The 24218-nt window shown below is 43.5% G+C and overlaps 1 protein-coding gene across 3 annotated transcripts in view; it reads left to right on the top strand.

Moving 5' to 3' along the window:
* Positions 1-24218, top strand: part of PAPPA2 (pappalysin 2) — a 274955-nt gene that overhangs the window by 216101 nt on the left and 34636 nt on the right. For all 3 annotated transcript variants that reach the window (XM_045452816.1, XM_045452817.1, XM_045452815.1), the window contains exons 18-21: positions 2411-2579; positions 4006-4141; positions 5849-5958; positions 19354-19425. In XM_045452816.1, coding sequence (XP_045308772.1) covers positions 2411-2579; positions 4006-4141; positions 5849-5958; positions 19354-19425 — 487 coding nt within the window. The remainder of the gene's footprint in view (positions 1-2410; positions 2580-4005; positions 4142-5848; positions 5959-19353; positions 19426-24218) is intronic.

Raw genomic sequence — 24218 nt, 5'->3', positions numbered from 1 at the left:
CAATATGCCTAATACACTGTGAATTGGGGTTAAATTACTCAACTTGGAAAATACTTAACTAATGCCTAATGTAGCTAGATACTATTTAGGAATTATTCTTAGGAATTAAAAACAAGGACAAGATACAATCCTTGCCCTCAGGAAGTTTCCAATTTACTGGAAAAGAGAGACATGTGCACATTTATAAAACAATGTGATAAATATTTTACTAGTGTAATATTAGAATACCTGGGAAGCCCACAGGAGGCATTGTATAATAGTACGACAGTAATTAAAAGTTGTTGGTGTATTTGAATTTAACAAGAGGGTCACGACACTGTAAAATAATCATTTAGGGTTACCATATGGTTGAGTCAATGGCCAATGGATAATTTCTATCTTAGAATCACAAGCATGTAGCCAGAATCGTTCTTTTTTTTTTAATTTTTTTTAAATGTTTATTCATTTTTGAAAGACAGACACAGAGCACAAGCAGGGGTGGGGCAGAGAGAGAGAGAGGGAGACACAGAATCTGAAGCAGGCTCCAGGCTCTGAGCCGTCAGCACAGAGCCCGACTCAGGGCTTGAACTCATGAACCACGAGATCATGACCTGAGCTGAAGTCAGACGCTCAACTGACTGAGCCATCCAGAATCATTCTGAATCAGAAGTGGATGCATTAAAACAGCAACATGGAAAACACCCTCAAATTGGCAGTGAGTCAGAAGGGGAATGGAATGGAATTCACCGTATCAAGACCCAGTTCTGTTGACTGCTATCTACCCCAAAGCAGTCTCTCTGGTTGGAGGCCATGTTCCTGCGCGAGAAGGAAGAGCAGTTGTTTCAGGCCCAGTGCTGAGTCGTGCCCCCTCTGAGAATCTGACAAAAGCTGTGAATTCTTTCCAAGGAAGTCATGGACTCGCAAACAAACAAAATGGCCATGGTAATCTCTAGTGAGATTCTTGCCCTTCAGAAGTTCAGGATAAGAGTTTTAAAAGAAACTCTGTTTTAAAAGAAAATCTGTATGCTGCATCTTCTCCCCTCTCCAGAGAACTAAGAAACAGTGGTAGCATTATCAGTTGTGTTACCGTATTAACACTGATGATCCCAAGTCACTTCTGGGTAGTCCACTGAGTTTGGCACAACTTTTTCTTCCCGTCATCCTACCTGGCATCTCCCAGTGCACTTAGGAGTGAGACTTCTCAAGATGAAAGTCTTACATAAAACCCAACTGTAAACAGGTTAGACCCTGACCTGGTATTTATCAAGCTCTCTTGAGAGTAATATATCATATATTGCAAGCATACCTAGTTGTATGGTGTTTCGCTTTATTGTGCTCTGAAGACATTGCAGTTTTTTACAAATAGAAGCCTTGTGGCAACACTGAGCAGGTCTATAGGCATCATTTTTCCGACAGCATTTACTCACCTCTTGTCTCTGTGTCATATCTTGGTAATTGTCACACTATCTTAGACTTTTTTCATTAGTATTGTATTTGTTATGGTGATCTGTAATCAGCAATCTTTGATGTTATTATTATAATCATTTTGGGGCACCATGAACCATACCTATATAAGGCAGCAAACTTAACCAATAAATATCATGGGTGTTCTGACTACTTCACTGTCTGGCCATTCCCCTGTCCCTCTCCCTCTCCTTGAGCCTCTGAATACAGAGACACAATAAAACTGGAATTAGACCAGTTAATAACCCTACGACGTTCTCTAAGTGTTTGGGTAAAAGGAAGAATCACATGTATCTCACTTTATTTTTATTTTTTTATTTAAAAAAAATTTTAATGTTTGTTTTTGTAAGAGAGAGAGAGAGAGAGAGCACAAGTGGGAGAGGGGCAGAGAGAGAGACACACACAGAATCCAAAGCAGGCTCCAGGCTCTGAGCTGTCAACAGAGAGCCCAATGCAGGGCTTGAACTCAGGAACTGTGAGATCACGGCCCTGAGCCAAAGTGAGATGCTTAGCTGACTGAGCCCCCCAGGCACCCCACACATAGCTCACTTTAAATCAAAACTTGGATATTATTAAGTTCCATTGTTTTTTCATACATAATGCTGGTGCACACTTCATAGACCACAATAGAGTGTAAACATAGGTTTAAATGCACTGGAGACCAAAAAATTCATTTGACTCACTTTATTGCAATATCTGCTTTATTATGATAGTCTGGAGCCAAACCTGCAGTGTCTCCAAGGTATGTCTATACTATACAGGAGCTACTGCTATCACTGATACTAAGTGTATACTACTATTTTTCCTTCCATGACTTGGAAATTAGACTGGAGAGGTAGGACCCATAGCTAACAAGAACGAACTGCTCCCGTCTATTTGCTACTCCTTAGACTTATGGAGAATTCAGTCTTCTCCCATGACCTCCTTGTGGAAGTCTAACGGGCTATTTTGTTTCATGTCTCATCAGCAATTTCCTGAAGATACAGTGCCTGGAGGGTGGCATCTGGGAGCAAGGCAGCTGCGTTCCAGTGGTGTGTGAGCCCCCTTCCCCTGTCTTTGAAGGCATGTATGAATGTACCAATGGCTTTGAACTCAACAGCCGGTGTGTGCTCAGCTGTAACCAGGAAAGCGGAAGGGTAAGATGACTTGAACTTGGTTTTGGAGCAGGCCATGCTCTAATCCTGATGACCCGTCCAAGAATGTTCACCAGAGATGATCTAAATGAATCCCAACAGGCAGGTCCTTCCTAAGTTGGGGTTCTACCCAGTGGTGTTGCTATTATTTGATGGAGAATTCAGAAGAGACCATGTTTTTGGAATAGTTTCTCCTGAGTTTAGAACTTCCTCTTGGATAAAAGGAAAAACCGGATGGGTTGGGTCCCTGGGTAAATTCCAGAAATGCTGGGATTTTGATTTGGCAGTCAGTGTGATTTCCTCCCATGTATGGCCACTGACCTAACCTGGCTATGAAAGCTGGTATCATGTTTTTCAACAGAACGGAGTCCTGAACAGAAACACAAATTCCTCGGCAAAGGCAAGGCAAAAAGCACCGTTTGACTACCATTCTCCCTAGGATTTTGGCGCAAGAGGTCTCAAATGAAAACCACAGTCTTATCGTGGTTACATGATTAAAATCAATGTCAGGTTTGAATCTTTTCAAGTACCACACACATACATGAGGCAGGAAGTTAGGCAGACTTCCTAGGCAGAGATCAATGACCTTGACTGCTCTCCTGGCCCATGTCTATCTCAGTGTCCAGCACTCCAAGGTAAGCACTGCTGGACAGATGTGGAAAGAATATGCCATGAAATGAGACCCCAGAGAAATCAAACACATCCGTTTGCACGGATTGTTTAAGGCCTCAAGGAGTTGGCCCTGGATGAAGGGAGAGTTATCTACAATTCTAAAACCTTGCTTCCTTGGGTTTTGCGATTTGCTGCTATTTTCTCTGTGATCTGCATATAGTATGCTTTGTGATCATTGGGGCTGTAGAGCCAAGAGTTACACAAACCAGCACACCTATGGAGAGAGGGAATAAAATTTTGGTGAGATCAAAAGCAACCGTGATGTGCCCATTCAAGCAGAAAGGCAAAAACACCTTCATAAAGATTATGAATTGGCTTCACTGGATCACACTCCTCTTGAAAAAAATCTGACATTTGCTACAAGCAGCATTGGTGTGATAGTATGGATGAATCGATGCAAAACAACGCCATCTGTGGAAAAAAGTCCAAAAATAGCTACGAATATGTGGGCTACAGTTGACAACTGTCTGAATCCTTCTATCCGAAGGAAAACACATTGTTAATAAATTTCATTAATGACAAGATTGTTCATGATTTCTTCACGTCAACACGCCAAAAAAAAAAATTGTCTTAACTTTTCTCATTTTTTATTTTTATTTTGTGGTCAGTTACAACATGGTTTATTATTTCAATTGTGTCTTTTAGTCCAGGTCCTAAAAATTGGGGAACACTACCATTTAATCGGACTTCTTTTTCCCCTTTGTTCTAAATGAAATTAACAAAATAAGAATGGAAATGTTTACTTCTGATATTCTAGGTTCCTATCCTCTGCACTAAGGAGGGACTGTGGACTGAGGAGTTCAAGTTGTGTGAGAACCTACAAGGGGAGTGCCCACCACCCCCGTCGGAGCTGAATTTTGTGGAGTACAAGTGTGAACAGGGATACGGGATTGGTAAGTTTGGGACGAGATGCTGAGTTCTGCTCCCAAGGCATCCTTTTATGAGGCCTCGCTGGATTTGGAGTCAGATCCACTGTCCTCCCTGAGGAGTGGTTGGAGGTGCAAGTTGACTCTTCACTGCTTCAGTAAAAATGAAATTTATGGCAAATGCATCCGTTTTACTCTTGCACATGTGTGTGCCGTTGGTATTGGTGCTGCTGCTGAGCTGTTTGCAGAGTGTCTGCTCATGTCACCCACTTAGCTGCAGGCGGAGAGTGGATTGATTTGTGGCAGGAGTTGAGTTGTAGTCCAAGAGGACAGGCGGGAATGTGTGGCCACATACCACACATGTCCTGAGTCCCTTCTCTGTCATTTCTGCCCTTGTATCTGGAGCGGGGCGTTCCCTCCTGAAAGGGCAGCTTGGAGATTGCAGGCTTGCATTGCCCTTCGGCCATTCTTTCTCTACAGGGGACCAGGCTCCGGAGCCTCTGGGCAACTTCTGAATCAAGTAATTGCAACTCTGTGGTCGGAGCTGATCTATAGAGAAGTTGACTCAACTTTGCCCTGGCTGGCCATAAGCATCATAGAAAAGAGATGCTGTTTGTGGCAAACCTTGTAAGGTTAACCCTGAGTTCTGAACTGCATAAGTAAGGAGTAATTTTATGTCATTCTGTGTCACGCCAATGGGTATAATTTGAGTGAATGAGAAAGCTCATTAGTTTCTGAGACGGTTCTTTATCATCTTCAAGCTGCTCTTTGCACCAAGATATCTCCTGGCCAGGCACAGAATAGTAGGGTGCTCAGACTGGGCCTCTTGAATGGTATTTCATGAGCAAATTCTCATCTCCCCACTCTCTACTTTCTGCATTAAAATGTCAGGTGCTCACATATATAGAGCTCTTAAGAGTCATTTGGCATTTTGAGTTATTTCATAGGTTTGTAAAAAACATAGAAATAGAGATAGCAAGAGCTGCAAAGAAACTTGGAGATGAGCATATCTATAGATGAGGAAACGGAACCCTGGGAGCAAGCTGTCTTTGAATAGAATTTTCTAAGACACTTGGACCCACATACAAGGGAGTAGAGCAAGATTTTCCTTCAGAAGGCTAACACATGACCAAAATCTCTGCTTCTAATTTCCTGTTGCTTTCTCTTTTAAACACATAGGTTTCTTGGCTGCCAGCATAATGTTCAGTGGGGCAACAGACATAAATCTGCCTTCATCATTTCTGGGCCATTTTCCCCCCAGCTAGTACACTTCTTAGGTGATGGCTGCTGTAATTATCAGCCTTCCAGAGATCATATAAGCAGGAATGATATTAAATGTGCTAAAAGGCATCGGCCAATCAGGATAGTCTTTGGCTGGCCAGCGTCCTAGAGTGGGGTCTTGGGAGTCTGCAGGACCAAGAGTCAAACTTTTAATTGCTGGATCATGCAGGGGTTCAGAGATTGCAGAGGAGGGGCTGTTCTGGACCAGAAAGAGGAGTGGACATCGGGTCAAGGGGAGTTAACGTGGAGCAGTGACCTCTGTCGCAATTAGTGTAGAAGGGTCTCTACAGGTACGTGGTAGGTGAATGTCAGCCCTGCCTATAACCATGATTATGTGGTGACCCATAACATAGAAATTAATTGCCCTTAAAAAATCAAAGCTGTCGATTCCAGGATGAAAAAGACTGAGATCTAGGAAGTTCAAGTCTCTGCTGTAAATTTCTGTTCCTTCAGGTGCTGTGTGTTCCCCATCATGTGTGATTCCCCCTAGTGACCCTGTAGTTCTGCCTGAGAACGTCACTGCTGACACGCTGGAGCACTGGATGGAACCTGTCAAAGTCCAGGTGAGGAAAGGGACATTTTTATGTGCCAAGGACGTAAGAGGGCTGAGAAATCCACAACTGACAGCATATTCCCTGGAGTAATTTCCGAGGCTTTCAAAGTATCTTTAAAGCAAACAACCACACGGCTCATTCCTAGAGAGAAAAATTAAAACTCAGGAGGAGAAAAGAGGACACTTGGGAAAAAAGATGGCCCCTATCCAAAGGACAGTTTAAAAGATAATCTAGAAGGAGGACTTGGAGACATAAGAGAACGGTAATTCAGGAAGGGAAATTGAAAGAGAAAATCACTGCTAATGAAAAGTAGGACAGGAAGACTTTGAGGAAGCCAAAGAAATGAATAAAGATGAAAGAAGGGTGGAGAGGGAAGGATGGCTTGGAAGAGATGGTGATGAAACTGGAAACGGGGAAAGAATGACCACAGGGAGTCCGAGAGAGCTGCCTTCCCTGTCTCTGTCCCCACCCTTTCTGAACCCCGAGATCCTCTCCCAGGGCCATCTGGAGTCCAGTCAGTCGTGGGTAGGACCCAGTACATCGGCGGCCTCTTCTCTGGGCTCTCCATTTGTTTGCATTCTCAGTTGAAACCCCAAGAATGCCCATCCCTGCCTTTTCTCTCCTCTGGACCTAGAAGAAGGGCCGCTGTCCACCCCCCCCTCCACCCCCGCCCATCTCCTCAGTGCCATTTCCAAGCCATTACCCTGCCTCCTCCCTGGAGTCACCCACATTTGAATCTAATGCCAAAGGAGCAAATCACTCACCACCCTCATCTTCTGTCATCCTCTGACCCTCCAGTCACCTCCTCTTCTCATTTCTTAAACATTTTAGCTGCTAGGTCATAGTCGTGTGAGCTGCTATTCCTGCATAACTCATTGGTTTCGGTATCCATACACTTGATCCTCCCAAAACCTGGGTTCTCGGTTCCATGGCCTCCTCTCCTCCAGTGATCACCTGTACCTTTCTGACTTTCTCCCCTGCACGCTTCCCTTGGCTCACTCTGATCTTGCCACAGTGGCTTCCTGGCTGATTATTAAACATGCCAGGTACACTCCCACCTCAGGACCTTTGCTCTGCAGTTCCCTCTGCCTAGACTGTTCTTCTCCCAGGTATCTTCACGTCTTGCTTCTCTGCTTTCTTTAGAAGTTTACTCAAATTCCAGGCCCTCTTTGACTGTTCTAGCTAAAATTTTAACTCACCTAACACTTTCTGTCCCCCTTTCCCTTTTTTACTTTTTCTCCTTAGGACTTACCATTACCAGGCGTATTATGTATTTTACTTATGTATCTTATTTAGTATCCCTTTCTGTTGCTATAATAAAAAGCCCAAGGAGGGATTATTGTCTGTTCCATTCACTACTATATTCCCATATCCTAGAACAGTGTCTAATATGTAGTAAGTGCTCAGTAAATATCTGAGAGGCGAATAAATGAAAAAGAGGAAGAAAAGGCAATACAAAGTCAGGATGGAGAAGATCCTATGGTACCAGGATTTTGTATTGCCTAACTTGCGTTAGGTATCTCTCCTTAGAATGGGAAGGGTGGGGAGGACAGGGGGTCTGGGAGCTTGGTTGCCTTATTAGACTAACAAATGAAATCCTTAGAAGGCTGCTCTCCTAGAGTGACCAACAGATGGATTCTAGAGATGTACTGCATTTCATCTGGAAACCGTCCTCAGATTGCTTCTTTGTTCCTCACCAGCTAGTGGTGCTATCTTATCAGCAGGGATTTGTGTCAAAGCAAGAGGATCAGGAAAAATTACTCTTATGTGTGACTCAGGAGAGGGGGACGGGAATGGCGTGCCCCTACGAATTCAATCAGTTATTCATTGGACAATCCTTGATCGGAACTTACTGTGGACCCTGGAATGGGGCTGAGTGCAGGGAATATGGAGATGAAAAAATGATAGTCCTTCTATTTACAGGACTTAAAATCTGGCCATGAAAACAGACATTTATAATAATGCAACACGGGAGGTGGTTTGTTTGTGGTAGAAGGTACTGTGGGAACACCCTGGAGGAAACAACTAATTCTTCTGTTTAGGAGCTTCAGGAAGGATCAAAGGATGAGGAGGCTTTTCCTCTGGGTCATAAAGTATGATCAAGAGAGGAATGTTCTAGAGGCTTGGGAATGTAAGAAGTTCTCTGTGGCTGAAACCAGGGTATGTGCGGGAGTGAGGGAGAGGGAAGATGGATACTAGAAGGCTGAGATAGGGGAGAGACGGCCGGGCAAGATCCTGCAGGGCAGGCCACCGAGCAGGGTGGAGCTCACCAGGAGCCTGAGGGCAGCTTGAAGACCGGACTGGGGTGGGAAGGAGAAAGCCAGAAAACACCTTGCCTGGTTCTCCCATCCCTGGCCTTCCTAAACTTTCTGTGCCACTCCCCACAGTCTAGAATTGCAGTGCCTGGAGGAAGAACTCTGGCCTCATGTTTCATGGAGCTCCAGATGGTCTAGACCTTTTCCTTCAGTCCCTTAAACTCAACTTCCTGTGAGGAAAGCCTTCTCTTCATTAGTAGCTCTAAAGGGGGAAAGGCTTAGGACATTTCAGACCCTTCTCTTCCTCTTGAGAAATCACCTGCTTGAGGAACTCTTCTCCACCCACTTCACCATGAAGGCATCCGGTGGGAACTTGGAAGGCCAGAGTGCAGGCCTTCCAGTGAATGGGGGTCTCCTGCTTCCGCTTTCCAAGTGGGACCTTCAAAGAAGAGCAGTTCAGTTGTCTTCATGAAGACAGCAGGGGCGCCAAATACAGCGACTTTCCTGTTTCTAAACTAGAAAATAATATTCTCTGTTTTCTGAAAGCCTCCTTTTTCTTAACTGTCCTACACAAGAGTCGTTATTAGTTATTCTCCCTTTTTCTGTAGCTTTTTGTTTACATTATATTCCTGGTAGCTTTTCCAGTGCTGGGAACCTTGTAGGTGTCTTATAAACATTGGTGGAATGAGCAAAGAAATTCTTGTAGCGCCATTTTCTACTTTGGAAGTGTCTGTTTCCTCATCAAACTTCAAATTTCATCAGATTTCAGCAGTTCTCTGTGACTATGTGACTGTATGTCATCACACCCTTGCCATTTTCAAGTTGTCCACCCCAGGAGAGGAAATGCAGAATATTTTTTTTTTCTCCTTAAGCCAAACGTCAAAATCACTGCATATGTCTTGAGTATGGTCTAGTCAGTAAATCCAGATTTTGAAACAGGTTATCCAGGTATGGTTTAAGGATGATAGCATCACAGAAATGTTGTAGACCTTAGAATCCAAATGTGTTAAAAACTGGGGCACCTGGGTGGCTCAGTCAGTTAAGTGTCCACTTTCGGCTCAGGTCATGATTTCACAGTTTGTGGGTTCGAGCCCCGCGTCGGGCTCTGTGCTGACAGCTCAGAGCCTGGAGCCTGTTTCTGATTCTGTGTCTCCCTCTCCCTCTGCCCCTCCTCCGCTCACTCTCTCTCTCTCTCTCTCTCTCAAAAAGGAACAAACATTAAAAAAAATTTTTTTAATGCATTTTTAAAAAAAGCCGAGTTTTTACTCATGATCTCTGTTCTTCCTCAGCTGCATAATTTTAGGCAATTTTACTGTTCTGCGCCTCTGTTTCTTGTGTAAAATGGACATAATACCTATTTCAAAAGGTGAATGTGAGTATCAGATGAGAAACGCGGGTAGAACTTAGCTTTGTGCTTGATGAAGAACAATCTTTCTTGATCAGTTTCCATTCTTACTGGAGACAGATCGCTTTTCCTCACCACTGTCTGCTCTTCCCATCTGTAATGATACTGCCCTGTTCTTTATGATTTGGGGGTACAACTATACCAATCACAATTTTCATACTGTTAGAGGCACTATTATTTTAGTGGTGCTTTTGAGACTCGTGTCCTATTCCTGTGTGAAAACAAAGTGAATTAGCTTCTTCTAATAATGAGGAGGAAAAATTGAGGTAAGTCACAAAATGAGCTTCATCCTTACCTTGTAAGACTAATTCGTCCCTTAAAAAACATCTGAAGGTCAGAATTTCAAAAGCTGGACACAAATGGGGCGCCTGGGTGGCTCAGTTGTTTAAGTGTCCGACTCCTGATTTAGGCTCAGGTCAGGATCTCACAGTCATGAGATTGGCTGATCTCATGTGTGGAGGCTGCTTAAGATTCTCTCTCTCTCTCTCTCTCTGTCTCTCTCTCTCTTTCTCTCATTCTCTCTCCTCTGCTTCTCCCCTGCTTATGTGCACGTGCACACAAAGAAAAAAACTAAAAAAAGTTTTTTTCTCTCAAAAAATTTAGTAAAAAAATGGAACATATAATTGATAACATTTTCTCCTGAATCCCCAAATCAGTATTCTTTGTGCCAAAAGAAAACCCAGAGTTAATCCAGTAGTTCACATGAATTATCATAGAATGGCTAAACAAGCTGTCCTTTGCGCATCTCTCAACAATTTCATGGATATAATGGAATAAAGGAGTATTGCTTACAAAAAAAAGCTTACATGGGATGCTGTTTTTCTTCCTTTAAAAAAAAATTTTTTTTGAACGTTTATTCATTCTTGAGACAGAGAGACAGAGCATGAGTGGGGGAGAGGCAGAGTGAGAGAGGGAGACAGATTCTGAAGCAGGCTCCAGGCTCTGAGCTGTCAGCACGGAGCCCTACTCGGGGCTCGAACCACAAACCGTGAGATCATGACCTGAGCAGAAGTCGAACATTCAACCGACTGAGCCACCCCGGCGCCCCTTAGGATATCAAAACTTTACCGTAACAGAAAACAAGAGAAAGGGGTCCGTGGAAGCACTGGGAATGGGGACGAAGTTATTGTTCTTATGTTCCCAGGTCCTCAGAAGATTATACACCAGCCACAGATGATTTCATGATGTCTGCTATTTTGTGGCACCCAGCAGCTCATGAGGGGTGGGAAAGCTAACTTTGTCCTCATAAATAAGAAGCAAAGCAGTTGTATTAAATGAAAGTCTTCATCAAGTAAAATCCCTATAACTTACATCGAATCATCTTGGGGGAGGGTCCATATTGTACTCGATGTAGAGTATTGGTGTCCTTAAGAATTCACGTGGGCAGTTTGTAAGAGGAACAGAGCTGGGTTCCCCCTTCAGAAAGGCTGGTGACGCCGTGGGGCACACCAGGTAATTCCGCTGGAGTGCTTTGGGAGACACTGCTGTTACAAAATAAAGTGCTGACAACAAATATTTTAAGTACAAGCACGCTTGTTTGGAGCCTGGCTCATTTGTTTAGTAAGTGGTGATCTCCTTATTTCGTGCAAATCCCTATCTCCCATTCTTCAAATACCTTTTTATCTGGCAGGACTACAGAGCAAATGAATTGAATTGTGTCATCTTCTCTAGTCTGCTTCCAATGACTTCATTCTTTGTAATAAAAATGATATCTTACATTTGGATAACACTTTATTGTTTTCAACGTTGTGTATATATATAAAATATATGTTTTTATATATTTATAATTTCATTTTAATCTTATCACAAACTAATAAACTAGGAAAGCAGAATTTGATTATCCTTGTTTTACCGATAAATTTGATGTTGGATGACCTGTCCAAGCTTGCACAGCTAACAAGCAATGGAGGAAGCACAATCGACTTGTCTGATTCCAAATCCAATGTGATTTTCCCCCGAATCACCCTGTTTGCTGTAGTCATTTCTTCCCTGCCTAGTATGCGTTTGGATCAGCAAGTAGAAAAGAAGTCAGTCCTCTCAACTATGAGAACCCCCACACTTCTCTTCCTTCTACATAAAGTCTAACAAAAATCATTTAGAGAGACAGTTCCCTGTAACACTATTATTCCTTGTTGGGAAAGAGATTGTTTTTAAAGAACAATCACGTATACTTTCTAGATACCCACAAAGTTTATTTGCCTTCCTCTGGGAAGTTCTGCTGGTCTTTATTCCTGCAAATGATACCTGACTCCTAGAATCATATACTTTTTGGTAAAGGAAGAATTTCTGAGGACTTAGGTATCCTGGGGTTTTGATGAAAAACAACTCTACGTAGCAACTGGCACGTAGAAGAGTGAGATCCTTCTGGGTTCAGGTACTTACCCCTCGGTCGCTTCTGTCTGTGCATCAGGGAGGGTGACGATAATATTATCTGTCTTGCAGAGCTGTTATAAGAGTCAAATATAACACTTTTGAAATGTCTTGCATGGATTTTAGCATATAGTTCTGAATTCAGTAAAAATGAAATTTCACTTCATTTAGTACAAATCTTACCTTTGGAAATTTCCTTCATCTCTGAACAGATTTACCAGCTATCTCTATGAAAAAGAAACGTATCATTCTATGAGTTCTGTACTTTGCTTATTTGTGTGTGTACATGTGTGTGTGTAGACAGAAATGTATAGATCATTTGTCTTTAAAACAGTTTTTTTAATGTTTATTTATTTTTGAGAGAGAGAGAGAGAGAGCAGGGGAGGGGCAGAGAGAGAGGGAGACACAGAATCCGAAGCAGGCTCCAGGCTCTGAGCTGTCAGCACAGAGCCCCATGCAGGGCTCGAACCCACGAACTGTGAGATCATGACCTGGGCCCAAGTAGGATGCTTAACCAACTAAGCCACCCAGGTGCCCCTTGTCTGTCTTTTTCCTGTCCCTTTTACAAATGGGGCTGGGAAGAGAACTAATGGCCATTTATTGTTTCCTATTTGAACATTGGCTAAAGAAGCAACTTCTAACAGCTTTCGTTGGGAGACTGAAAGTAAGGATGAAAATTACTGTGACTTCTAAATGTTTCAGGAGCATGGTGGCTGTGGGGAACAAGAGGTAGGGATGTGAAAGGCTCAGATGGACTTTCTGGGTCTTTTGTTTTTGTAAAGGTATCTTGCTCCTTCACTTACTACACACAGAGCCCTAGACCTTTCCATGGTGGCGACATCAGCAGAGAAATATCCTGGCAGAAAGAGAGGACACCAACAAAAGGGCTTCTTGGCAGTCAAACAAAGGCCTGCCAGTCAAGGTGACCGAGCAGTGGAATCTGGCAGTTGGGATGCAGGGGACAGCCATATGCCCAATCGGTACCACTGCTCACATCCAGGAACCAGAGCTTTTGCCCCACTGCCTCCCGCATGTCTCAGGCACTGTGTGGACACCCGACTGTCTGGGGAGCCTGAGCTGAGCGTGTGGGAGGAGCTCTCCTCAGACTTTTGCTGGGAGCACATCCCTGTTCTTCCTCATCTTCATTTTTTCCTTCCTTTTTCTTTTTTTTTTTTTTTTTTTTCTGTCATTCTACCCCTAAACGGTAAGATTCTCGAAGGTAGGAATGATCTGCTCGGCACATCGCTCTTTTCATCCATTGCTGGATGAAGAGAGTGGCTCCTGGCTCCACAGAGCTCTTTCTCAGGGCAAACCTTTTGATTTTTCCAGAGGCCTCTGTAAGGTTGAATTTTTATGACTGTCTTTAACCGCTGTGCTGAGAGGGTGTTTTATTCTATCTTGAGACTTACCATTTAAAGTAGGAAAATTAACATTTTGACTTACGCTGTAAAGCATTGGTCCTTCAAGAATCCGATTTCATGGGGAGGTGATTTTTTTATACATAATGTGGCAATTGTTTGCATGTAAATGAGCTTTTCTAAATTATACTTGAAAGTGTTCCGTTCTGAAGTACAAAAGCATCCATCATAACATCTCATTTCCTCTGTTGGTTTGCTTCATAAATTCATTTTGTCACAGACCGAACAATGCTTTTCATTTCTTTCTTTAGTATATCACGTTTAGGAATTAGTGAGGTCCAAACTAATGAGATTTTCCTGTGGCTACACATGTGAGGTTTGCAAAGGTTGTCAACACTGCAGGGAATCCCTCCCTCAGCTCCCCAACTCTTCACTAGAATTGCTCGAGTCAAAACAAATCTTGTAATTTCTGACTTTGTTTTCCCAAATTGGCCCCCAAAGGATTAATAATTCCTTAAACAAAAACAAAACGTTTTAAGAGGGAGAGAGAAGCAGGAAGAGAGAAAGAAGACGGTGCCCTCCAGCAGCCATCGTGTCTGACTAGCTCGTCTCACCCTCCTGTGTGTCTCATGTCCCGATCCTTGCTCTCATCCCCCACAGTGTCCTCTCGATGGGCACAATTGTGTAAGAGCTCCAGTGACCCTTGCCATACACACATTAGCGGGAGAGCAAATCCCTCAGATATGAGTCATGAAAAAGCCTTCTTTTTCATCAGTTTCAAGTATGGAAGTATCTGCTTTCAGTTTGAGTGAGTCTCGAGGCCTCGAGTCCAAGATAGTCTTGGGGGGGGGGGTGCAGAAGAACTTGAAAAGCAAACTGCAGGGTAACGTGCTACTGTCCAGATAAACAAGGCAAAAACAGTGCTGTGCTTCACTTAGGGTTGCATACATTTGTAGTCATAAGGAAATGGTCACAGACCTGGGCAGCCGCAGAACTTTGTTGGGGTGGTGCAATTAGCCCATTCTGTCAAGTAACTATTCCTGATAAAAAAAAACAATTGAGCAATTCTGTGTTAGACCTTAATGTTGGCTAACTATCAGTCTTGTGACCTTTAGTGAGATGTTTAACCAGGCAATAGCCTTCAATTGCCTTATGACCATCCTAATAACCCTTAACTGGTCTTCCTTTCCTTCTTCTTCCTTCCTCCCTTCTCTCTCTCTCTCTCTCTCTCTCTCTCTCTCTCATCTCTCTGTCCCTCTCTCTCTGTGTCTCCCCCCTTATACTTTCCCTTTGTTCTTCCCATCTTCCTTTTTACTTTTAAAAATTTTTGAAATGGCCTGAGAGAAAATCTTTACACTGGTTTTCCTCGTGACTGCTTTCCTTTTGGAAAGTTCAAAACAAATCTTTGTTTACAATCAATTCACCTGAAAAGTGGCTTGCTAATAGTGTCATAGCAATAATAATCATATAAAATTGTAAAGAAGTAATAACTTAAAAGTTCAGAATAGTTATGAAGCACCTGGGTGGCTCAGTCGGGTAAGCGTCTGACTTAGTTTTGGCTCAGGTCATGATCTCATGGTTTGTGAGTTTCAGCCCCGCCTCGGGTTCCATGCTGATAGTACAGACCCTGCTTGGGATTCTCTTTCTCTCTCTCTCTTTATTTCTCTCTCTGTCTCTCCCCTGCTCGCTCTCTGTCTCTCTCAAAATAAATAAATAACTGAAAAAAATTCAGAATAGTTGTTACCAATAAGGAGGAAGGAAGGAGAATGAGGTTGGAGGGCTACATGTAGAGGACATTAATCGAATCTCTAGCGACTTAGGTTCTGGAAGCAGGTACAGCAAATTAAGATTTGATAAGGCTCAACAGAGGATATAAGGACATTCTTTCAATTACTTTCTATAGCTTTTCTTTTTAAAAAAAATTTTTTTTAACGTTTATTTATTTTTGAGACAGAGAGAGACAGAGCATGAACGGGGGAGGGTCAGAGAGAGAGGGAGACACAGAATCTGAAACAGGCTCCAGGCTCTGAGCTGTCAGCACAGAGCCCAACGCGGGACTGGAACTCATGGACCGCAAGACCATGACCTGAGCCAAAGTCGGACGCTCAACCGACTGAGCCACCCAGGTGCCCCTAGCTTTTCTTTTTTTAAAGTTTATTTATTTATGTGGAAAAAGAGAGAGCACAACCAGGGGAGGGGCAGAGAGAGAGGGAGAGAGAGAATCCCAAGCAGGCTCTGCACGGCCAGCACAGCACGGCCCGACATGGGGCTTGATCCCACAACCCATATGATCATGACCTGAGCCGAAACCAAGAGTTAGACGTTCAACTGACTGAGTCACCCAGAGGCCCCAATTTCTATAGTTTTTCAAATGTAATATATACTATCACCATTTGTCAAAAATATTCCAGAAAAAAAGAAAATCATAGGGAGCTGTTAAAAAATAACTTGAGGCATATGAAAAATCTTGAGTTTATTTGAGCAAAAATCTGTTTGAATTAGTCAGTGTGAAACTAGAAATGGTTAGGAGTGCCTCACCAAGAGGAGCTCAGGAGACACTATGGTAGAGAAAAAAGGAAGGAAAGTAAGGAAATCATTGATTGGCTGTAGCTTAAAGCCTCGTTGGCTCTTTGTGATTGGTTGTCCGTAGTTTTTAGTTTCATAATCTTGAAGCATGTATAGGCTTAGATCCTGGGTCGCTTACGTAGACCACCATGGCATCAGAGACACTTCAGTCTAAAAGCTCCCTTGTTGAATTAAGTTAACTCATCCCACCAGGAGCTAGCCCTTCTCCTTATCTTCTTACTGTTTCATTCCTCTCTCACACCTCACCACCACAAACTTGCCCATAAACTTTAAGGCCTGAAGCGTATTTGAAATTCTCCTCCCGTTTCGATCAATAAGTAGTAGTTCAGTTAATGGCACATGCACATCTTTTCTTACGGGATGAACAATGTTCATAGGCCAGAAGATAGAGGAGAATTCTGGAGCTCTAACTATTTAGTGGTTGACAGATGCTTGTAAAACATCATCTCTAAGTCACTGAGGTAAGATGTAAGAGTGGGAGATGGTCCCTATTCTCAAGAATTTTGCAATCTAGAATGGTCTTAGACCCAGGTACCAGAAGCTTTTGCAATTTTATAGAGATTAAGGAAGAAGCCAGTTTGAATTCATCTCAAGAAAGAGAGAGAGGGAGAGCAAGAGGGAGAGCGAGATTAAAGAATTATTGAGATGGGTATTCTCAGTTCTACTATCATGTATTTATTCTACAGATAATAGTTGCACGTGTGTGAAATGATTTATACATAGCACTGTTTGTTAGAGCAAAAGACTGTAAATCACCTAAATATCCATCAGTATGGGCCTGGTTAAGTATATGAGATCTTCTACATGCAATGAAATACTATGTAATCAATGGAATGCAACATTCCAGAACCCCGAGAAACACTGTGAAGTGGAATAAAGGCAAGCAAGCAAACAACAGACCAAAGTACAAAATAAAATGATAGCATCTTAGAATTTGTGTGAGGAGATAATTTCATACATATATGTATGCATATGCGTAGAACGTACAGATGTATGCATCTGTAATGATACAAAACACAGAAAATCAAACTGAGGAACTTGGGTGATTGGGGATCAGGAGTAGGAGGGAGACTGTGCACCTTTCATACATTTTATATTTTATTCTGTGAATCTATATTACACGGTAATAAAATTACATAAGAATACAAAGATAGAAAACATCAGTCAGAGATAATAGGACAAAAGAGCATCGAAGAAAACGCATCAAAAGTAAAGACAGACTCTTTTCCTTTCTTTTAAGTCCCTTTGCAATATATCCTTAGAATTTCTAAAGTGTTATTAACAAGCCAACACTCCTGCATTTATTTATTTGCTTGTTTATTTATTTATCTATTTATTTATAACTTAAGTTTATTTATTTTGAGAGAGAGATATAGAGCAGGGGGTGGGTAGAGAGAGAGAGAGAGAGAGAGAGAATCCCAAGCAGGCTCCATGCTGTCAGCACAGAGCCTGATGCGGAACTTGAACTCACAAACCATGAAATCATGACCTGAGTAGAAATAAGAGTCAGACACTTAACTATCCAGGCACCCCCAAACTCCTGCATTTATAGAAGAAGTGATTGGGGTAGAAGGTGTAGTGGGCATAAGAGAAGCTGGCACAGTCAGTTCAGGGTGTTCTGGCAAGTTCTGGCCATAAACATCATGTGAGGCTGCCAAGGCTACGTATCCTCTTATGGGGAAGCACTGACAATTTTTCCAGCTACCTTCCCCACAGACTTTGACCTCTTTGAGGGCAGCAACTCTGGTTCCTAGTGAGTGAAGCATGTATACATTTCAATGTCTGACTGTTAAAAATGGGGAATTGGGATCCTTAGGGAATGTGGTGCTATGAGAAGGAAAATATGTATTGACATTTCAAGGGTACAACTTCCTGTTTGATGCTATTAGCATTATCTGGTAACAACAACGGAAGCATAAAACATTGATATTTCAAATACTAGAAATTGAATCCCTTGCTAGCTAAAAGAGTTCCACTGATACTGGGTTTAAAACATAAACAAGAATCCTTTCTAGGCAGCATAGCCATTGTTTATATGCAAATGCTGCTTAAGTGGCTGTTAGTGCAGAATACATCATTTTTTAGTAGGCTGACCCCCCCATTATGTATTTGTATAATCCTCTATAATCCCTTTTTTCCCAGTGCAATGAAAACTTAAACCAAGCCACTTTCTATAATTACAGTGTAGAATTTAGAATATCAGAATTCGTTAGGATTTATGGTATAACCTCCCCTTTAGGGAGGCTGTGAAAGAGAAATTTTAGTTTATACTAGTACAACTCTAGAAAAATCTTGCAGTTTCCTATTCTCGTAACTACAAGGTATATATTCATATACCTACATGTTAATATATGCAAATGTATCCAATTTGATTACCACATAGTCTTAACATTCTAGAACATATAATTTCTAATTACTAGGGGTGCTATCTTGCGGAAAGCTCATATCTCACAATGCATTCTTTTTCTTCTGATTGCACTGTATTCCTATCACACTGAATTAAAACGTGAGTATGAAAGTCTACAAATGGTTTGGGTTGATGGGCTACAGAGAGAATCAATCTCCTTTACTCCCTGAAGCCTCCTATGAGACTTTTTCTTTTCCTGAAATGTTTCTTTTGAAATTTTAAAATCCAAAAATTAAAAGGGAAAAGCTCAATGAAAATGGGTTGTAATTATTATTCAACACAGAGTAGATGAGTATTTGTTTCAGCGCACATCTGGAAATGGCTGTTGGGACAGGGACAGTCACTGGTGTTTAATACGAATGAATGTGTTTTTGCTCTCATCAGCTTTATGCGGGCGCCATTTTGAGCCGCAGTGGTGTCCCATTAACTCTGTTTGCCCAGCAGAGACCTTTTATTTCCTAGGAGGAGGGGATAAATGGTGCTAACAGGAGCTACAGATTTGTTCCACTTACCCTCCAGCCCCTGCTTGGCACTCACGTCTTCTTGCCTAGGAGTCTTGAGATCCGTGTTTAGTTCAAGACTCTTCTTGTGAAGCTATACTGCTCAGGCTTTAAAAATCCATGGTGCTTCCTTGTCAACCCAGCCATCTCACAATTTCTTGTAATGTTATTTAAAATTTCAAGACAAATAGAAAAAAAATACTATGCCTGGAACCAAATTACACTCATTGCAACACTGAGGATGCTTTCTAAAATTATACCTGCACCTCTCTGGAAATTTTGATACCTTGGGTAGGGTGAAGGAGGATGAAGAGTATGAGAGTTCCACCTTGGCACCATCTGGCAAGTTTAGCACTTCCACGGGCAAGTCCGGCTGGCCTCGGACCCCTGTGTGGGGTACAGCTGGGGTCTCCCTCCTCAGGGAACGGGATCGGGCTGGTGGGGTGAGCTCAGGATTTTCCCCTTCTCTTACTGACCAGGGGTCCTTGTTTTTGTTTTCTGTTCTCTCCACCTTCCCCTTCAGAGCATCGTGTGCACGGGACAGCGTCAATGGCACCCACCCCCCTTCCTCATCCACTGCATCCAGTCGTGTGAGGTAAGACTCCTGCCCCTCCCAGACCCACACCAGAGTGGTCTGGTCTGCTTCACTCATGGGGACCTGAGTCTTTCTAATGCAAGGTCTTGCTACTATGCCCTTGGTCTAATCTCTTAAATTTAGCTCTCTAATTTTCAAATTACAGATATTAGGATTTCTTTCTTTCTCTTTCTTTCTTTCTTTCTTTGTTTCTTTCTTTCTCTCTTCTTTCTCTTTCTTTCTTTCTTTCTTTCTTTCTTTCTTTCTTTCTTTCTTTCTTTCTTTCTTTCTTTCTTTCCTTCTTTTCTGCAAAATCTCCAGAGTCTCATTTTAAATGACCTAATAAAAAATAAGTTAAAAAGCAAATCAGAATGTTATACGGTTTTGAGATTCTGTAACTGGACCTTATTCGAGCTTAGTTAGATCAGAGTTTTGCAGACTGATGGTAGCCTACAGACAGGTTTATTTGGCCAGCACCGTCTCTGAAAACAATTCTGTTCTGGTTGCCAATATTTAAAAACTGGGGTTTCGCATAACATTTGTGTATGTATATATAACATCACACACCCACGTACATACATACTCCAGATAAAAATCAATATCAAACACTGCTGATATGTCTCTTGGAAAACAAGACTATCTGGCACCGTGGCAATAGTTAGCTAGACCTGAGTAACAGCTACAGCCCCAAAAGGCAGCTGCTCTCTCGGTGAGCAAGATGCTCCCCTCTCCCTGCGGCTCCTTACCTAGTGGGCATCCCTGGTTTATGTCAACTGCTTGGGGCGTGCAGGCATCTGTTTGCAATGTCTGAGGTAGACCTGTAACCCCCTGTTGGTTAACTCAAACCAGACCTTTACTTCCTCAGGGAATCCTATGTACTTCTTCACACAGGTTCCCTTAACTAGATTAACGCGAGTTATTGCAAAGAAGAGTCAAGACTGAGGCAGAGCCTTACAGACAGAGAATGACCCAGGTATCCTGGCATGGGGAAGAGGGGACACCTCTCTTCTCTCCCTACCCCCCCCCCTCACACACACACACACACACACACACACACACACACACACACCATTTAAACCCTCTCACCCCAGGAATGGCCACTCAGTCACAGTAGGTTTTGCCATTCAAGTTTCTCACTGCGAGTAATTAAACACTTAGCAGTGATACTTGGGTAATTCTGGTTGCTCCTTGTGTGCTAGCGAGAGCCATTGAACTGCCCCTGATTTCTAACACCCTCCCCCCTACACACGCATCCAACCCACATGCTTATCTATCCCTCGATTCTTCTGTATTTCTGTTTCTCTTTATCCAATTCTGGGAAACTGGGATCTACATGAGGCCAAAGAGGGGGAAAGGGTGGGGTTTGAGACAAAGGGAAAACTGGGTGGGGAAATGATACCAATAAAATAGCATTCTGAGAGTCCATCAGGAAAAACGCTAGTGGAGAGTGTGCTTTGTTACGGCGCGGGCCAACAAAACAGCTCATCTTCTGCCATCATTAGAAAAACAGATGGCAGTGGGGTGGGGAGGAGGGGCAGTGACTCATCCACTGGGCAGGGGGTAGAAAGGGGGAAGAGGAGGCCAAGGGAGGAGGGAGATAAACAGACAGAGGACTCAGAACTGGGAAGACATCAAAGGGATCCTGAGAATTCCCTTCTGCTGCTTCCATGTGTGATGGCAGGAGGGAGGGTGGGTGACAGGGCTGGGAGCTGGCTTCCGTGTTTCCCGGAAGGTTACAACACAGAGCTTTCCTCGTGTGTCTTCCCCTCCTCCCTGCACCCCCAACGCATCCTCCCGATCCCTTATCCTGAGCTTCCTAGGCTCCTGTCAGTCCCTTTGTTGATGTGACAAGGAACAAAACTCCACTCCCTCCTCCGATTCCCCTGCCCACCCACTACCACGCACAGCTGAGCCTCAAGTGGTTCTCAAAGTGTGGCCCCTGGACCAGCACAATTGGCATCTCCTGGGAACCTGTTAGAAATACACATTCTCAGGCCCCATCCCACACCTACTGAATTGGAGACTCTGGGAGTGGGGCCCAGAAATCTGTGTTTTTAACAGGCCTCCAGGTGCTTCTGAAGAGTTCCAAAGTCTGAGAGCCACTGCCGTGGCCACCATGGGAGGAGTCAAGAAGGTTCCCAGCCTGTGGAGCCCCAATTTGAAGCTCTCTTTGTCCGGGAGTAATTCTAGCCAACATTAATTCCATTCTGAGTATACTACAGTATTTCCTGGGGCTCTCTGGTTAGGAAAAGGTTTGAAAGGATAAGATTTTGCTTCTGGTGTCCCAGCAGAGGCTAGGAGGAGGAAAAAAAGAAAGAAAAAAAAGCCACGTAAGGGTGGGAGGAAGAAGCAAAGAAAAAAGGAGTATCAGTGCCCACCGGAAAGGAAAGGAATCGAGTCAGACAGGGGAGGAGACGGGGAAGAAACTCTGAACAAGTAAGTAAGAGATGCAGAGAGGGGGTGAGACTGGGAGAGAAAGGGTGAGAGAGGCTGGAACTGGTCACTTGGCAGAAACCTAATTCTTTCCTGGAAAAAGTCGGCTAAATATATTGGGGGCAACTGAAGAGCGTCAAAGACAGACGGAGGGAAAACAGACGCAGAGGCAAGATAAACCAAAGAGGGCTCGGTGGATGAGAAGTTTTTAAAAAGTGCTGCACAGAAATCTGAGCTCAAATTAGACATTGGTTCCCCAGTATCTAGAAGGAGTTTTCCTTTTTTTTTTTTTTTTCCCCCTCTACGATACCGAGTATAACTGTGAGATGTCCCCTTCAGACATCCCGCCTGGGCAAAGCTGAGGACCTCACACTTCATTCCGCTCAGTGAGCCCAGGACAGTGAGACCATCAGCTTGCTAGCCTACCAACCATGTCCCGCTTCGTGTCATTTCTGCTCCTTGGTGCCCTGTCCCCTTTGCCACGAGCTTGGGCTTTCTGCCCTCCATCATTCTATGCCTCTTGCATTCTTTAAGAGACAGCTCTGAGGTTTTCTCTGCCGGCTCCTGTGTAAATAACGCCGCCTTCTCATCGTCACCTGTGTTCCCGTTGTCTGAGCCGGAAAACGTGCATACTACGTATCTGCAGCCCAGACCTGTTCGTACATTAAATTAGGGTTTTCTGGTTGTTTCTTGAAACTCAACCTGAGCCTCCTGGTGTTTTCTAGTTCTTTTGTAAGCTACGCATGAGCAAGGAATGGTCGCTTTGTGGGTGGAGAGATTTTGGACAGCGTAGGTTCAAATCCTGGGCCGGCTGAGCGGTGTGAGCCTTCGAGTCTTAATCGGTGTTGGCAAGTGGGGACAACAAAGCTGTTTTAAGGAGCGGTGGCAAGGAATTAATGTGATAATGTACATGAAGCGCTTAAGCATCTGCCCTGTCTGGTTCATAGTCAGTGGTTATAAAGTAGTGGCATTTGTTGGGAACCATTAGCCACTTTGTGAGCACTCCCTGAATGAGTAGAGCAGAAAGCACAAGGCTGAAGTGCTGATGTGGTCTCTAGAGGCGTAGGTGCAAAGTCTGATCGGAAAAGGGACAGAACAACAGGAAGGAAGGGAGACCGGCCATTCCCGTGGGAAGCCCCCTGAGATCCATAAGTCACAGACCGCTTGGAGACGGCTGCCGTGTCCAGTCAGTCACCAGGTCAGTGGTTAGCCGATCATCATGTGAGCAGCTCTCCACACCCTGCTGTCGAGCCCCTCAGCCCCCCTCGCTAGGGCCTCAGCATTCCCTACCTGGGCTACTGCATTGGGCTCCTAACTGTTCTTCCTACTCCCAGACCGGTGCTCATTAAAATTACAGACAAGTATACAAATCGTCTAGGACAACTGTGCAGAAAACAAACACTTACTCTGCCAAACACTCGTCCAATAAAGTGTACTCTTTTCCTGGCATGGCAAGAGAAAGAGAGAGGGAAGGGGGCGTCTTCATTTTGTGGGTGATAATTCCATCCACGAACACTAGGATACTGTCAGATCACATGTGTTATCCTCTCTCCCTCCCCCCCCCCCGTTCCTTCCTTTTCTTCCTTCTTTGCTCTTTCATAAAGTCCTATTTATTAATTCTGCCAAAGTCCACAGCCCTAGGTTCCACTTAGACTAAGGACACCTTGTGTTCCAGGGAATGCGGCTGGGAATAAAGACCACACTCGCGGCCCCTTTTTGGGTAGAAAAGATTAATTTCTTTCCTGCTGGATGATTAAAATTGAGTGCCCATTGACCTATGTTTTGGGGCTGCTTTTTCCACAAGCATGTATTTCCTGCAAGTTTATTGTCAGCAACCCCCATTTGGGATTACGGTTTCTGATATTCTCTCTTCAGCCCTTTGCTGTTTTGTGTAGAGTTGTGCCCTTCCTGTTCCAAACGCGGGAACTGTGAAGGACAGAGGCAGAATTGTGTTAGAATAATTAGGATCAAATGCCGACTCTACACTTGCTAACTATGTGGGGACGGGGTCTTATTGATATAATTATATATATATTAAGACTGACGTGGGGCAGCTGCATGGCTCAGTCGGTTGAGCGCCCGACTTCGGCTCAGGTCATGGTCTTACAGCTTGTGAGTTCGAGCCCCCCGTCGGGCTCTGTGCTGACAGCTCAGAGCCTGGAGCCTGCTTCGGATTGTGTGTCTCCCTCTCTCTCTGCCCCTAACCCACTCGCATTCTGTCTCTGTCTCTCTCAAAAATAAATAAACATTAAAAAAATGAAAAAAAAAAAAAAAGACTGATGCAACAGTCAGCTTACACCCGGTTTCTATCGTTATGAGTGTTTATTATTTACTATAGGTAGCCATGGTTAATTGATGTTCCTCAGGCTTCCAGTAAACTT

Source organism: Leopardus geoffroyi, chromosome C3, assembly GCF_018350155.1.
Source record: "Leopardus geoffroyi isolate Oge1 chromosome C3, O.geoffroyi_Oge1_pat1.0, whole genome shotgun sequence".
Classification (NCBI taxonomy): domain Eukaryota; kingdom Metazoa; phylum Chordata; class Mammalia; order Carnivora; family Felidae; genus Leopardus; species Leopardus geoffroyi.
This window is presented reverse-complemented; position numbering and strand designations above follow the sequence as displayed.